The sequence below is a fragment of the Vombatus ursinus genome, unplaced genomic scaffold, assembly GCF_900497805.2.
Source record: "Vombatus ursinus unplaced genomic scaffold, bare-nosed wombat genome assembly UNPS02014784.1, whole genome shotgun sequence".
NCBI lineage: Eukaryota > Metazoa > Chordata > Mammalia > Diprotodontia > Vombatidae > Vombatus > Vombatus ursinus.
The window spans coordinates 18,705,691-18,722,250 of record NW_020954562.1 but is presented as its reverse complement, the minus strand read 5'-3'; the positions used below and the strand labels follow the sequence as shown (position 1 = coordinate 18,722,250).

General features: G+C 39.5%; 1 protein-coding gene across 1 annotated transcript in view; it reads left to right on the top strand.

Annotated features, from left to right (window-relative positions):
* The first annotated feature begins 1,126 nt into the window (after positions 1–1,126).
* The window catches only part of PDGFC (platelet derived growth factor C), a 245,473-nt gene continuing 230,039 nt past the window's right edge, over positions 1,127–16,560 (top strand). Inside the window, exon 1 of the mRNA XM_027866792.1 lies at positions 1,127–1,527. Coding sequence (XP_027722593.1) covers positions 1,410–1,527 — 118 coding nt within the window. The 5' untranslated portion in view covers positions 1,127–1,409. The remainder of the gene's footprint in view (positions 1,528–16,560) is intronic.

The window sequence follows — 16,560 nt, the reverse complement described above, 5'->3', positions numbered from 1 at the left end:
CCCGCCCTCCCTCTCCCATCTGCCTCTGCAGCAGCAGCAGCAGCCTCTGGACAGGACCTTGCAGCAGCTCAACCCCAGCCTCTTTTTCTGTAGGCTCGCCTCTGCCTGGGGCTCCAGTGTCTGACCTCAGTCAGCAGCTCTGGGCCAGGCACATCATCCCCTCCTCCTCCTAGGCCTCGGTGGGTGCTGCTACAGCCACGGGACTGGGGAGAAAAAAAGGGGGAGGAGAAAGCGAGTTTTCTCCATGCAAACTTTTCCTGCTCTCCCTCCCCTAATCTGAAGACAACTGGAGAAGTCCCGAAGCTTTGCACCGGGGGCAAGACGAGTGCCTCGGGAAGCAAGGGTGGAGGGCGGGAGGGGAGATGGATAGGGAGAGAAGCATCATGGGGACCCTGAACTGCTGATTTTTTTTAAAATTTTTTTTCCCCCCTTGGACTTGAGAAAAGAGACTAGGAGGGAGGAAAAAAAAAATCACATCACCCAAAAAAGGTGAACTTTCGTCGTGTAAAACTCAAACCAGGTGCTGGAGTGAGAGGAGAGCGACCGCTGCTCGCTCCGCAGCCGCCTGCCTGGCCCTCCCCGCCGCGGACTGAGCAGAAGAACAGGAGTCGTCTTCGGGGGGGTGGGGGTGTGGGAGCTGTTGCTCCACTCCTCACCCTGCCATCTGGGACCATCTCCGGCTCGTCTCGCCCGCCCGCTGTCCAGCTCCTGCAGACAAACACTGCTACCAAGCCTTTCCCCCCACCACACACACACTTTTTTTTCCCTCTCCCCCCCCTTTGGGGGTGGGTGGGGGGTGGGGCAGGGGCAAGGGGGAAGGGGGACGAGGAAGAAAAGCTGCGTGCATCCATTGGCAGCTTTGTTATTGATCAGGATCGGCTCCTTTCAAGCTCCACTCGGCTCCCCAGCTCTCCTTTTTCTTGGATTTTCGTCCCTTTCTGGTTCCCAAAGCTGACAGGTGCTTGGGAGTTGCTGCAAGTGACTTGTCTCCTCTTCCCTCTCCGCTCCCCCACCCCACCCTCCCCTTTACTTTCTCCCGGTCGCGTGTGCATTTTACCAGGGCTTCCCCCCCCTCCCGCCCCCCACTAGTTCGGCACAGCTCAGAATTGTTTAAACCTTGGGAAACTGGTTCAGGTCCAGATTTTGCTTTGATCCTTCAAAACACACACACACACACACACACACACACACACACACACACACACACACAAAACTGGAGACACAGAAGAGGGCTCTAGGAAAAAGTTTTGGATGGGATTATGTGGAAACTACCCTGCGATTCTCTGCCGCCAGAGCAGGCTCAGTGTTTTCACCCCAAGGCAGCCTTCTCCTGGTGGTGGTGAAAGAGAATCGGGACTTGACGATCTAAGAGAGCCTGGTGTGTGTGATCTCTCCCCCTAATCAGCCAAATGCACCTCATCGGGGTCCTGCTGCTGACATCTGCCCTGGCCAGCCAGAGATATGGAACTCAGGCTGAGTCCAATCTGAGTAGTAAATTCCAGTTCTCCAGCAACAAGGAACAAAACGGTAAGACTTCCCCCCCACCCACCCCCCGCCTCTTTCTTTCTTCCCTCCTTCCTTCCTTTTTTCCCCCTTTCTTTCCCTCCCTTGTTTCTTGGTCTCTGCTCATTAAAATTATGCCTTTTGGTGTGCGTGGGTACGTGCAATACAGACATGCCCATAAGTGCGAGTCTATCCATGCAAATGTGCGCGCGGTGCATTGGCACGGGATGTCCGAGGTTACGTGTAGTTTGCAACTTCAGAAGCTGACCAAGCTCTGACAATGTGATGTGAGTGCAACTGCAGCCTAGCCAAAATAAGAAAAATGTTAGCAGGATTGTGAACTTTTCATTTAAACTTATTGCAAAACCTTTCAATGGCCGAGAAGAGAGTTTGAGAATCTGCCTTGAAGGCCAAAATGAATGAGACTTGGCAGGTTTGACTTTGTGTGTGTGTGTGTGTGTGTGTGTGTGTGTGTGTGTGTGTGAGAGAGAGAGAGAGAGAGAGAGAGAGAGAGAGAGAGAGAGAGGAAGAGAGAGAATATACATATATAGCATAAGTATGTTACTGTCACTTTAGCAAACTTCTCATCCTCATTAAGTAATGCACTATAGGTTTAAAAAAAGAGCACCAATTAACCAACTAGAAAATAAGAAAAAAAGAAAAATACAGAGACTTCTTGGAAAGATTTTAAGAAAATTGAAAATGTGACCCCCCCCCACTGCTTTTTTTTTTACATGCACCTTTCTACTCCTAAATCCTTAACTCTGTAGTGTTGTGTTTTTGTATGTATTGTTGAATGAAGACTATTTTGTGTGTGTGCTGGAAACTAGTTAATCCTGCATAGGAAATGAGAATTACTTTCAGCTTTCAAGTGTACCTGAAATGTTTAGAAAACTCTCAAAGGCAAGTTCCCTTGGGCTGGGACTGAGCAGAACTGGAGAAAGGCCCCTTTCATAGAGCCAGGACAGCTTCAGGGTGTGTAATTTGTTTAGCCTCTGAACCCCATATGATTTACATTATTCTGATTTCGAAGCACCTTTTCTCTTGATCTACCATTATGAAGTCATTTTTAAGAACACTCTGTAAATAGAAATATTATACTGCCCATGAAACCACAATGATAATGCAGACTGTCTAAAATTAGACCATTAAGCACCCTGTTTTCAAGTGGTGACTGGTAATGTTGCAAGAAAAAAAAATAGAAATATACATGTTTTATATTAGTTTGTATGACATTTCTTCAGCATGCAGGAATGCCATTACTTCACATTGTCCAGGCCACACCAACACAAATGCATACCTAGAAAATCAGGGATGGAGCTGGTAATAACTTTAAACCACAATAACTGAAAAGACAGTTTAAGTACTGTGGTGACTAAAAACTTCAGCTTTGAACTTGAGACATTAGAAGTGTTTGTCTTCACTGAAGGATGATTCAACACAGTTTGAAAATTTGGATAAAAATAAAGAATTCATGGGCCTTTTTGCAGATATTTGAATTAATAGAGTGTATAATATAGAAGATTGCCAAATTTCACTGGAGAGATTAATATTGCTGTTTCTTACTACTTTCTAATGGAATGACATGTAGCACCTACCTGAGCAGTTGATTAAGAAGCAACCCAGGGTCAGTCTCTAATCTGAGGAATTGCAAAGGGCTCTGGGAAAAGTGATCAAAAGAATCAGAGACCCAACTATATCCTGAGGAGAGTGATATCAGACTAACTTTTGTCCTCAGTTCAGTAAAATACTTGTCACTTTAAAACTATTGCATCTCATCCAGATAAGGTTTTCCCCCAATTTAAGTGCTCCAAATTAAAAACACTATTGACCTCTTTTCATTCTATGGCTCTATTCCCCCCCCCCCCCAACTGTCTGCCCTTCACCTGTCATCTAACATCACTTCTTTTTCTTTATGGCCCTTTCACTGTGATTCACCCATCACTTCTGGGGTCAGGGTAGGGGAAGATATCTTGTCCTTGCCTGGCCATTTTCTTCATCTACTACTCTCTGGTTGTTAATGTACCCATGAGGCTATCAGATTCAGGTAAGAGAGGAGTTTATTAAGTCAGGCCACATTCTGTCCATTCTAGAAGAGACGCAACCCTTCTCTGAAGATTCGTGCCCCCTTGTATTCTAATCAGCTGGCAGTGTTTCTGCTATGTTTAGCTCTCCTGGGTACTAGAAGCCAGGAGGGGGGCTGGAACAGTGGAGCTGGCCTAATGGCCTTTATGGCCCAAGGAGAAGAGGATCTAAGAGCACTAGGGGGCAGTATGGAGCTATTGTCCTGCACATGCTCAGGTAGATTTTCTATTTCATTATTTTAAGTTTTGAAGGGATAACAGGTAGACTTCTAAAGAGGATTCCTAAATTGTATAGGCTTCCTTTTAACTCTATTCACCATACATTCCCTTTCCTTGTGCCAGTGTTTCTGACTGAATTGTTGATTTATTCCTGGTTATTGCTTTCTTGTGAAACTGGCTCAATTCTATAACCACAAAACTCCCTACAGATGTTACTGTGTAAATGACATCAGCTTCCGGCTCTCTATCCTTGCCTCACCCAGTCTGGCATGTTCTTCAAACTTCCAGACCCTAGAAGGCCATATTGATCCAGGGTGGCCATGATGATCCTTTTTTGGCCTTTGTTCATTCTCAACTTCAAGGATTCCCACAAGCTTGGATGGGTTCCAAGAACTCTCAGGGGTTCTGGTCCCTGCTTGAACTGGCTCCAGGCCTACCCCAGTTGACAGGAAGCAGTAATGGTACATTGGATTTGGAGCCAGAAGACATGGGTTCAAATGCCAGTCCTTCTAAATTTAGTGCCTTATATAACCTGGATGAACTCTTGAAGTCCCATCTACCTGTCAGTCATCCTTATTTCCCAGTGTATACTGGAAGTTTTGTTTTGTTTTGTTTTTGTGGAAAGATGCTATTTGTGATTAGCTTTTTGGTTTATAGCTCAATTTTGGCTTGTGATTCTTTATCATCTACCTGCAAAAATAAATTCAGTTCCCTTGTTGGTACACCCCTTATACATTTATGGTTTTATTTCATAATACAATTATTTGTGTATTATTTCATATCATCTAACTAGGTCCTTAAAAGCATGGACTATGGCTTTCTTAAATACTTTTTCTCTCCCAATGCTTAGAAGTCTTCACACAGGTCTTCACATATGCTGAATTGAATGGGAAAAGTAACTTTCAGATAACTGGTCTGCTCTTTTAAGTGTGCAAACTTGAAATTGGCTGATTTATATGTGCATATTTCTAAAATATATTCTGTATTCTTACTACTTAATGGAAATTATTGAAGATATTTTAATCTTTCTTACTGACTTAGAGGTCATTATTTATAGCTGAATTATTGTACTATGCATGACTATAGTGATATCATCAGAGCGCTGTGAGGGCTTAGGAATTTTCATCCTGATAGTAAGTGGTCCCAGGTTCTTAAGGGTTTTACATTCCTGTGTCTGTTAATGTTGTGCTTTAGTTTTTGCATTTTCACCATTGGTCCTTATTGTTGCTGTCAATGTGCCTGCTTCTAGCTTTGATCCTCCCTTCCCAGTTTGCTGCTTACAAACCGTCAGGCTAGGAAACTAGATAACTAAGTTTGTTGGAATGTCTAAATTAAGAGTAAATAGGTTCTAAATGGAATAGAAGTATTCTCACTTGAGGAAATTGTATGGATTTTAAGGGCATGGACTTGTAACCTAATTTTGGCTGTTAGGAGCCTTTTTGTGGTTTCTTGATGGGATGCTTCTTAAGAACCTCTCTATGGACATTAGAGGTTGTCATGTAGTTGAGGTATCACTAGATTAAAAAACCTAAACAAAAAGCCTGAAAAAAAATACCTTTTTCCCCCACTGTCATAAACCTTCTCCCATTCCACTGCTAACTCTCATTGATAATTCAGAAACTTTTAACATGCATGAAAACTATACTTTTTCAATCAGTTGATTATATACTAGAAAAGTTCAACTTTTCACAAATGGCACATGTGCCATTGCCTGGTCCATTTTCACCTTATTGCTAAAAGTTAAGAATGCAGCACATTGGAGTTAGTGCAGCTGCATGCCTGTTTCATTTCCTTGACCTTGTTACAACAAAATTTTTAGGATTTCTCTCATTGCCCATTTCTTTTAGTAGCAAGTAGATATAAAATGGTGGTCAGACATCTAACTTTAGTTATGTTACAGTGTTATGGATTTTTGAAGTTTGATTAATTTTGTGTAGTTTACTATTAACCATAAACTATACACTTGTATGTGTGTATGCCTATATATTCATATCTGATTCCTTGATGATTAAAAAAATTAAAATAAATTCAGTTAAATTTTTAATAAATTTTTAAAAATCCAGTAGAGGCAAATAGATTTGGGCAGGAAAACACTTTATAGAATGCAAATCCATTGTGTGTCACACTTCTTTCTTTTCCTTCTTATGGCCTCCATTGGCCAAACACATTTCTCTCCCTTTAAGATGCTTGTAAGTTCAGTGAACATAGAATACTGAATCCCATTTTAGCTCTTGATTTCTATAGCAGTTATTGGTATCACTGGTCATTAATCATAAAGTAATATTTATATAATGCTTATTCTAAGTGCTTGAGAGGTAGGTGCTATTCTCCCCATTTTATAAATGAGGAAACTGAGGTAAGCAAGGATAAAGTGACTTGCCCAGAGCCATACAGTGTCTGAGGTCAAATTTGAATTCAGGCCCTCCTGACTCCAGGTAGTCTACTTATTTCAACACCTAACTGCCCCAGAAGGTTGATGTGAGGAAAGCAATGCAAATATAATTGGTGAAAAAAATGTAGCACTTCAAAGTTTACAAAGTGACTTTTGGACATTATCTTATCTGATCCTTATGCTGGCCCTGGGAACTCTTAATAGCTTACACTGATTTTAAATTTTCAGTATGAAGATTTATGCCTCAGAAGTCACCACAGCTACATATCAGGGCTTGATTTATTGTTTTGTTGATTACCTAAACTTAAGAAAATGATGAAGAAAATGTTAATAATGTGGATTAAACATAAAAATACATTGTGAGGGCATTTTTCTTCCCAGAGAGCTGGTTGTTAAACATTTACCAGCATAACACTTAGAGATAGATAACTTTATTATCCATATTTCCCAGATGAAGAAACAGATATAAAGTGGTTGTCATTTGTTGAGGGTCATCCAGGTAGTACACGTTAAAGATGAGATTATTGTGGATTCACATGTTCAGACTCAGAGGCCAGTGATCTATCTCACTGCTTGTTGTATGGCTTGCTCTACAAAGTTGGAAAAGTGGAATTCAGTTTTTGGTTCAGAAAAATTAGTCAACCTTTTTTTCTTTCTATTCTTGCCTGCTTCTTATCTGTTTCTTCATTTTCCATATTTATTTAAAATAAATAATAGTAGTTGAGAGACCAAAAAGTCAAGGCAGAGCCAGGATAAGTATTTAGGTGTCCCAAGTAAGGTTTGGAAATTGCATCCCCTGTATCACTCTCATGAAGTGAGAAGTCTTTGAAACACACATGACTTTACTTACTATAAAATAAATATGCAGGTGAATATTAAGAATATTATTTTTCTAGTACTAAAAATGCATATTTATACAATGTAATATTCCTTGTTTCGAACCCTTTTTTGAGCTGTTAGTGGCTTTTTAACTTCTGTGCAACTAATCCTAGTTCAGGCTCAAAGTATCCTATTGAGTATGTTAGGAGCCAGGTGTGATGATGAAGGCACAATCACAGCTACTGGGAAAGCTTGAGATGGGTGGATCTCTTGAGATTGGGAGTTCTGAACTACAATGTGCTATGATGATTGGGTGTCCTCACTAAGGCATCAATATTGTGAGAGAGGAGAGAAGGGGGGGAGAGGGGGAGGGAGAGAGAGAGAGAGAGAGAAAGAGAGAGAATGTCAGGGTGAATGACCAATTGTCTGAACCTTCATATCAATGTAACACATCTGTGTGGGGATTACTCCATCCATAACTATAATTTGAAGTATGCCACAGGACCATGTCATTCACAAAATATCTCCCAAATATCTTGACTGATAACAGTTCTTCTATTTGTCTAACGTAGTTAAATGATTCTGTATAAAAAGCTGAAATTTTATCTTATTTGTTATCCGGGTAGACTGATGCATTAGGGGGGATGAGTTGATCAGACCAGCCTGTTTTTACCTATCAGAGAGCAAGACAGTTTGGGGGTGGGGGAGGATGGAGGGTTTATGATTTAAATAAAAAAGGGACCTATTTAGAGGAAGAGAAGATTGGGGCAAAGAATGAGCATGGTATGGGGGCACTGTTCAGGGATGGCAAGTCAGGATGTGATATGAATCCAAAAATTCAAGTTACAACACCATGCTTCTTCTACTGGAAGCTTTAAACATGGCTCGTAGGCTGACTTGAGCAAGCATTCTTTTTTCAAATCTGGCATTTTTTATCAAAATGTGCCGTTGACAATACACACACTGGGTGAACAGTGGTGTCAATCCTGGAGAGCATACCTTAGGGTCCTATTAATAATCAAGTGGCATTAACATGAGTCACTATGGCGTAGTGATGAACACATTTGACTTAAAGCTAGAAGACCTGGGTCAAATCCTTGCTGTGACATTTACTGATTGTGACTGAACTTTTCTGTATCTATTTCCTCATTTGTAAAACAAGGGACTGGACTCCATGACTTCCAGAAGTCCGTTCCATCTATAAATCTGTAATCTTCCCACAAGGTTTATCTGTCTGCCTCTTAGAGGGGGCAGTGTGATGTGGTGAATAGAAGGCTGGCTGGACTTGGCTTCAGGAGAGACCATGATTCTAATCCTACCTTTACCACATAAAAGTTGTGTGATGAAAGTATCACTTCAACCCTTTGAGCCTCAGTTTCCTTATCTGCAAAATGAGGATAATTGTAACTGTAGTACAGACCTTACAGAGTTGTGAAACTCAAATGAGATAACGTATGAAATATGTGTGGGCACGTTGCCAACTTCAAAAAGTTGTTAAAGTATCAAATATTATTCTTGTCTGACTTGAGTATTTATACTCAGTCTATCCAGGGAACTACTCTTCTGATTATTATTGTTATTATTGTCGTAGAGCTTACCTCACATCAAATTTCTGTTTGTGAATTTGTACATAATTAACTGCTAGGAAAACACATGAGAAGGAGTTGTTTCTTTCAATCCTGCCAACTCAGGAGGTGCTATGGTCCAGTCTATCTTTATACCAAGCCACTTTAAGTTACCAACCCTACTCTATTTTTCCTTTGGTGTAGTTTATTCAGTGTCATTCATGAGGCTAAGTTATAAAATATGCTGGATCTGTCAAATAACAGAAGTTTTTACATTTTGTAAGATCATTTAATTCCCTTGAGTTAAAGAAAAAAAAAAGTCAGGCTTAATGGTACAAATGCGCCACGTTGGAGTAATCAGATAATAAAATGTCTATATTTAAATGACTAAATACGACTAAATAATTAAATATCTTTCTATATCATTGGAAGCAAAAAGACACAGGATAGTAGAATTTTAATGAATTGAAAAGCTATGAAAAAATGTAAAAGGATTACATATTTATGTCTAATATGTCCTTGAGAATTCTATACCATATGCTTAAATGCATAAAAATGCTCCCATACTTTACCTGACTAATTTTAGATTTTCATTTTCTTTTTCTTCTACTAAGAAATAATAGACTCTCTATAAGACAGTTCCTTAAATTACTCCTGTTCCTTTGTCACTTTTCATTTGCCTAGACCTCAGAGGTGTGGACTATAATTTTGACTTTGAACAGGCCCAAAGCCAATGGGCCTCCTCCTAAATTTTCACTAACTTGCTTTTGAACCCTTATGACTATTTCCAAGAGGAGAATCTCAAGGGTTTAGAGGACAATTTATTTTAGTTTCATCATATTCCAATTTAAACTAGAACACGGCTCCATACAGAATTCTATAAAAGGTAGGCATTAAACAAGATCAGAAACCTTATAAAGAGGGATCTTGAACTACTACCCTGAAAATATTTTAGGGAAGTTATCTAAATTCAGCCTCTGAACGAACCTTGACTTTACTTTGCAAATTAGGTATGTTATAGAAAAGTTGTTTGAAAAGGGGAAAATCTATATACATGGAATCATATTTCCTCATTAATTCTCTATTATAATTTTAGAGATTTATTTCTATAGAAAAACAATTTTAGCATGGGAAGGTAATAAAAATCATACTTAGTCATAGCATTTGCTTCAAAAACATTGTATCTTGAATTACAGGTCACATACATTTAATTCCTTTACATGCTTACTTTATGAAATGATTCAAAAAGGTAATCAATATGAACGTTGTGTATTTATTTAGATGCAAATCATAGTACAAGAACATTTTCATTACATTTATAGTTTTCAGTGATTATCTGGGACATGTTATTTGTAGCCTCATGTTTATATCAAAGGTTTAGTATGATTTTGTTGCTAAAAGAGTTTCTTGGAGATTTTTGTCATTTTTCAGTCATTTTTGAATTGTGTCGGAGTGAGTCTTTGTGACTTCATTTGAGGTTTTCTTGGCAAAAATATTAGAGTGGTTTTCCATTTCCTTTTTCATCTCATTTTACAGATGAGGAAACTGAGGCAAGCAGGCTTAAGTGATTTTCCCAGGATCATACAGCTAGTAAGTAGCTGAGGCCAGATTTGAACTCAAGAAGATAAGTCTTCCTGACTTCAAGCCCAGCACTCTATCCACTGTGCCACATAGCTACCCATAGAGCTCAGAGGATGCCTATAGGCACTGATTTGCCTTTTTTTCTAATAAAGGTCTTATTAATGTTAAATGCATGTTTCCCTGACTAGATGATAACAAGATACCATTTTTGATTCTTCCTTCTATTTATTCCATAAATATTTGTGTCTGTTAGGTAAAACACACACACACACACACACAGGTGGAGATACAAGATATGATATAAACCATAATCTTAGTACATTTTCAACCCAGTGTGTCTGGGAGATAGCTAGTCATGTCTGACTCTAGGAAGAATGTGAGAAGTGTAAGACAAGACTAGAGAGGCAGAATAGTTCCAGATTGTAAAGCCTTGAATGCTAGGCATAGGAGTTTTTGTTATAGTCAGTAAAAAATAGGGGACCTTGGAAGGTTGTTGGAGTTTTTGTTTGTTTATTTGTTTTGTCAAGTAAGAATATCACTAGAACTCTGCATGATGAAGATTATTTTGACAGCCATGTAAAGTACAGGGTGGAGAGGAATCTGAAAAGATAAAAAAGCCAGTTAGGTTATTCCAATAGTCTAGGGGAGTAAAGGTGATGGCCTGAGCTAGGGCTTTTTTAGGGGCAAAGAAGGGAAGGAAAGGTATGGCCTATAGTTCAGAGATAGAATCGACAGGACTTGCTAACAGATTGGATTAGGAGAGGGCAAGGTTAGATTCAAAGATGACTGAGAATTTGAGCCTGGATGATAGAAAGAATGATTCCAGCAACAGAAAGAGAACTGAGGACAAAGGGTGGATTTGAGGTGAGAATGAGTTCAGTTTTTGGATATATTATTACTGAGTCTGAGGTATCAGAGGGATATCAAAGTGAAGATATCTATCAAGTCTTTGGAAATATTGGAATGAAGTGAGCACTAAGCAGAGTTTGAGAAGGGGGAATCATAAAGGTGATGTTTGCAGTTATGAGCATGTATGGAAGCATGAAGGGCAGAATGAAAAGAGAACAAAGGGGGCAGCTAGGTAGCACAGTTGATAGAGCACGGGCCCTGAAATCAAGAGGACCTGAATTCAAATCCAGCCTCAGACCAAACACTTGATACTTACTACCTATGTGACCCTGGGCAAGTCACTTAACCTCAATTACCTAAAAAAAATTTAAAAAATATATAAAAAATATGAAAAGAGAACAGAGGATGGAAACTTAGTGACATCTGAATTCAAAGGTAATGAAGATGATGAGTAGCCAGCAAAGTAAACAGGAAAGAATGGAACAAAAAAGTAGACAGTGTCAGTGGAAAGAAAGGTCAGTTTCATGGAAGCCAAGGGAGATGGAATGGTGTCAATAAGGAGGGATGGGTAACTGTTTCAGATGAATCAGAAAAATCAATTAGCATAGGACAAAAGGCCACCAATGAATTTGGAGTGGCCTGAGAAGAGAGCATTAGGGACACTGAAAAAAGTAGTTTCAGTCAATCAATAAGGACAGAGGCCAGACTGTAAAGAATTAAGAAATGAGGGTGGAAAGGAAATGGAATCAGCAACTATAGACTACTTCTATTGTCTTCTTTTTCTTGTTTTGGTTACCAAGTCCTGATATGTCTCTCATTGTTTTTCCCTAGTCTTATTCACCTCACTGCCACTAAACTTTTTTTTTTCCTTCTAAAACACTGATTTCATTATGTCACTTCCTTGCTCAGAAACCTCAAATGACTCAACTCTGCCTAGAGAATGAAATACAAATTCTGTTCCACTTTACAAACCTTCCATCATATGGATATACTCTCACTGCATGAAGACACTAACCCTATGTGCTAGCTAAGCTATCCTTCTTACTATCCACAACTTCTCCCCCTTCCCCCAAACAAAAGACTGAGCTCATTTGTGACTCAGAATCTTTGCCCATGTTTCCACCCATTCATGGAATGCATTTCCTTCCCCCAACAACTATTCGAATTCAGCTGAATTCTTACCTCTCCAACAGGGGTTTTCCAATTGCACAGTCTCTACCCATCTATCTATCTATCTATCTATCTATCTATCTATCTATCTATCTATCTATACTATATACACACATATACATATGCATACATAAATACACATATATACATATACATACATATATGTATTCTCAATAGTAACTTAGAAAGATGGGCTACTAGAAGCTCTATTTTTATTCCATTCTAGTCAGTTCTACATTTGTCCCACATGGCCAGAGAGAATAGAGATCCACCAAATAACAAAACAAACAATTATTTCTTTAATGATTTAATGATTTGTGTTAAATAGGGTGGATACTATTTGAATATTGTCTATCCTACCTACCATTCTACAGACATCCTAGAAAAAGGGTTTGAAACTTCATAAAAAAAGGTTTATCTAGGTGCCATTTTGCCCAAGGAAGAGGTAACTTGAATGAGTTTGGCTAAAGAATTTGAAGTGAGGAGATTGAACACCTTTTGATGAGTAGAGGCATTGTAGTTGATGCCAAAGGTATTCTCATGGCCCAGAGGTAATGGAATCCGTTTTCCATGTTTGGCAGTCAGTTAGTTAGAATAAAACAGCTGTAGGATTTTATACCTAGAAAGGAGGTTAGAAATAATATCCAACCGCTTCATTTTATAAATCACAGGGCCATAGATTTAGAGATGAAAGGGAACTCAGAGGTCCTCTAGTCCAACTCACTTATTTTATAAGGAGGGAGACTGAGGGTAAAAGAAGTGAATCTGTCCAAGGTCACTAAGCAGAATTGAGTGCATTTGGCAATGTTGTCAAAAATATGCATGGAACACTTTATGAAAGAAAATGTAAACCATAAACAAAAAGTATACTCTTCTTTATGGAAATGGTAAAATATAGACATCCTTCATTTAAGAGAAAATCAATATGAAATTTTGCTAAAACATAATTTATAAAACAACAACAATTTACAAAAAGCAACAAGCTTGGAATAGATTACTTGAATATTCAATTGTGAAAATTTCTTATCCCTTTGGGGTCAGATTAGTAAGTAAGACAGGTTATACAAACAGAACTACAATATGTGGATGGTAGCCACAGGACATTGATTCTGTACTAACGACTGCACTTGTAAATTGCTTCTGGAGGGTAGAATCTCCCTTCTCATTTTGTAACGGTCTTCTGCTTTACTTTTTTTCTTTATTAAGTTTTTTTTTTTTTAAATTTGGTTAGGCAGTGGGGTTAAGTAACTTGCCCAAGGTCACACAGGTAGTAAGTGTTATGTGTCTGAGGGCCGATTTGAACCCAGGTCCTCCTGAATTCAGGGTTGGTGCTCTATCCACTGCACCACCTAGCTGCCCCTAAGTCTTTTTTTTTTTTTTAAGAGTGTGGCAGGTGGGGTTGGTGTTTAGGAGGATTGGGCCAAGAACATACATTTTATTTATGGATGAATTATTGCCGTGTTAGAACTAGGAGGGACCTTAGAAACAATCTGTTCTGGTTGCTAATGTACTTAGCACCAAGGTCCTTGTACACCCTTGGGAAAGTCATTTCTCTTTTCCGTAAATTAAGGTGGTTGGATGAGATGATCCCTAAGCTTCTTCTCTTTCTATTAAATATTCTAGTTCTTGAGTGTTCTTAGGTTTTCCATTTCTTGGAAACTGAAATTTTAAGGAAGCAGTACTTTATTAAGATGCCGGGGTGCTGAAAATGTCTACACTTTCAAATTATGTTAATACATCTAGAGCTCAGAGACCATCTGATCTAAACATTTCATTTTATGAATGAGGAAACTGAGGCCCAGGGAAACTTGCCTAAGGTTACTTAGATTTGAACCCAGGTTCTTCAACTCCTGAACTTTAATACTGTCCTTATCTACACTACAAAGTTGTGCAAACATTAACTCACAAAGTCAGTGTTATATTCCAAAGGGCTACTTGGTATAGTGTTAAAAAAAAAAAGCCAAAACCCCAAAACTCCAGACTTGGAGGTCAAGGTCTGATATTAACCAATTGTGTGACCTTGGGCAGACCCTTAATAATAATGGCTCATTTTTAAATAGCACTTTTAGGTTTATGATGGGCAAAATCTTTAATTTCAAGGTTATAAAAAAGCTAAAGAAATTCAGTGTTAGTAGAAACATGGCCTACTCTTAATAGTGGATTGATTATTATATCTGTATTTTATTGGTTCTTTGGTATGGTGCAGGTTTGTCAGTGCCTTACATAATGCTGTCCTGTCTGAGGCCTCATTTCTCCCCTGGGTGATTTAATAAGTGCCTTCCCAGCTCTGAGATTCTGTGACTCTGACTGCAATGAGCTCACTTGCAATAGCCCCTTCCTGTTGCCATGGTGCTGAGTAATCACTCTAACCACTGCCTGTTTCCTAAAGTAAACTTCTCCTCCCCGGGTCTGAGTCCCTAATCCTGCTTTCTGGGTATTTTACTTTGGTCTGGCCTTACTTTCTTCTATCCCAGCTTTCCTTTTTTTACTTGTGTTCTATCCTGCCCTAGGGGTAAACAAATCCTAGTCAGAGGAAAAGCCTCCTCCCTCCTTTCTCTTTTAGAGGGGGAAAGTAAGGGGACTGGGCTGGACTGGGTCAAAAGTAACTGCAGCAGCCAAGAAAACAATGAGTACATGTTAATTTGCAAATGCAAGGGTTCTGTGTTGCCTGTCCACCTAAATCCCCCACGTGCCTTACAGGTACCTAGAAAGAGACCCTTGAGACAAAAAAGGGAACCCTAGGGAGCCAAATGTTCTCCCAATGAATAAAGTGAAGCTTTTCTTTCACCCTAGCTCTCTGACAAGCCCTAATTTGTGATACTGCACTGGATTTTCAGAACACTATTGTATTCACTTCTCACTTAGGTATCTCCCTTCGATGGAGTTATAATGAATGTGGGTCATAACTCTAAAACCCTGGAAATAAATGTTGCCAAACTTGAGAAGATAAGCAGGTGTTTTTGACTAGTGTTTGGAAGAATTTGATCACACTAAAACTTGCTGAATACTTCTATTATGTTTTGGGGGGGGAGGGTGTTTATTTAAAATAAGATATTGAAGTCTGTTTCAAATTTTTGAGTATGGATTTCTAGGAATTCAATTAGCAAATATTTATCAAGGGACTACTATGTGCAAGGCACTGTGATGAGAATAAATAGGGATAACATTTATAGGAAATGCTTTGAATGAGGTCTTGAAAAGATTGATGAAATCTGCAGTTTTTGGAAGTTCAAATATTATTTTGCAATTTAATAAATCACCTTTTTATTTATAGCTGAAGGGAAAATTCATGATTAATTGATTTGAATAAGCATGTGTATATGTATACACAGGACTCTAAACTCCTTTTTAGCTCAAAAATTCAATTCTAAACACATCTTCCTTCCTTCCGTCCTTCCTTTCTCCCTGTCTTTCTCAATTGGAATTTAAGTACAATATAGAAGTATTTTTCTGCACACTTTTCAGTTAGTGCTTGAAGGTCTTTCTTCACGAAAGAAAATGAATACTTTTTTTAAGACCAAAGTTTTCAGATTTAGGATTTAATCTAAACGTTTAGATTCCAAATGTGATTGGGGTTCTGAGACTTTGTACATGTATACTTGGTATTACACATGCATATGTGTGCTTGATATTGCATTTTGAGGATCCTTTTAGAAAATGTGACTTCTCATTTTCGCACCATAGAATATAGCATTTACGGGGGCAGAGCCAAGATGGCGGAGGGAAAGCAGTGACTTTCTTGAGCTCTCTCCCAAAGCCCTCCAAATACCTAAAAAAATGGCTCTAAACAGATTTTAAAGCAGGAGTACCCACAAAAAAGATACAGTGAAACAAATTTCCAGCCAAAGACAGCCTGGATGGTTGATCAGAAAGGCATATCGCCCCGGGCTGGGAAAGGAGCGCAGTGCAGTGTGGGTGCACAGGCCTCAGAGACCCTGGAGCAGGCCTCAGAGGACTGAATCGCGGGCAGCTGTGGCGGTTCCAGACTTCTTAACCCAGGAACGCCAAAGACAATTTAGAAGGTCAGTGGGAAAAGTCTGTGACTGTGGTGAGAGAGGAGCTAGGTCTCAACCACAAGTCCTGTGTGTGCCCTCGGGGCAGCGACTGTTTCCTGAGCTTCTGGCCCACAGACTGAGGGGAATCAGTGGCTGATCAGAGGGGGATTACAAGGATCTCTATGCCAGTGCTGAGGCAGGAATCCCTTGCTTTACTGGTGCTTGGATCTGGGTCACAGTTCTGAGGTGTGGTCCTGGGGCTAGGAGGAATGCTGGTGCGGAGCCTGTTGAGGCTGTGGAGAGGAAATACCTCGCTGCTTTTCATATCACCTTGGAAGAACTGAAAATTTACAGGTCCCTAGAAGTACCTCAGAAAACAGCTG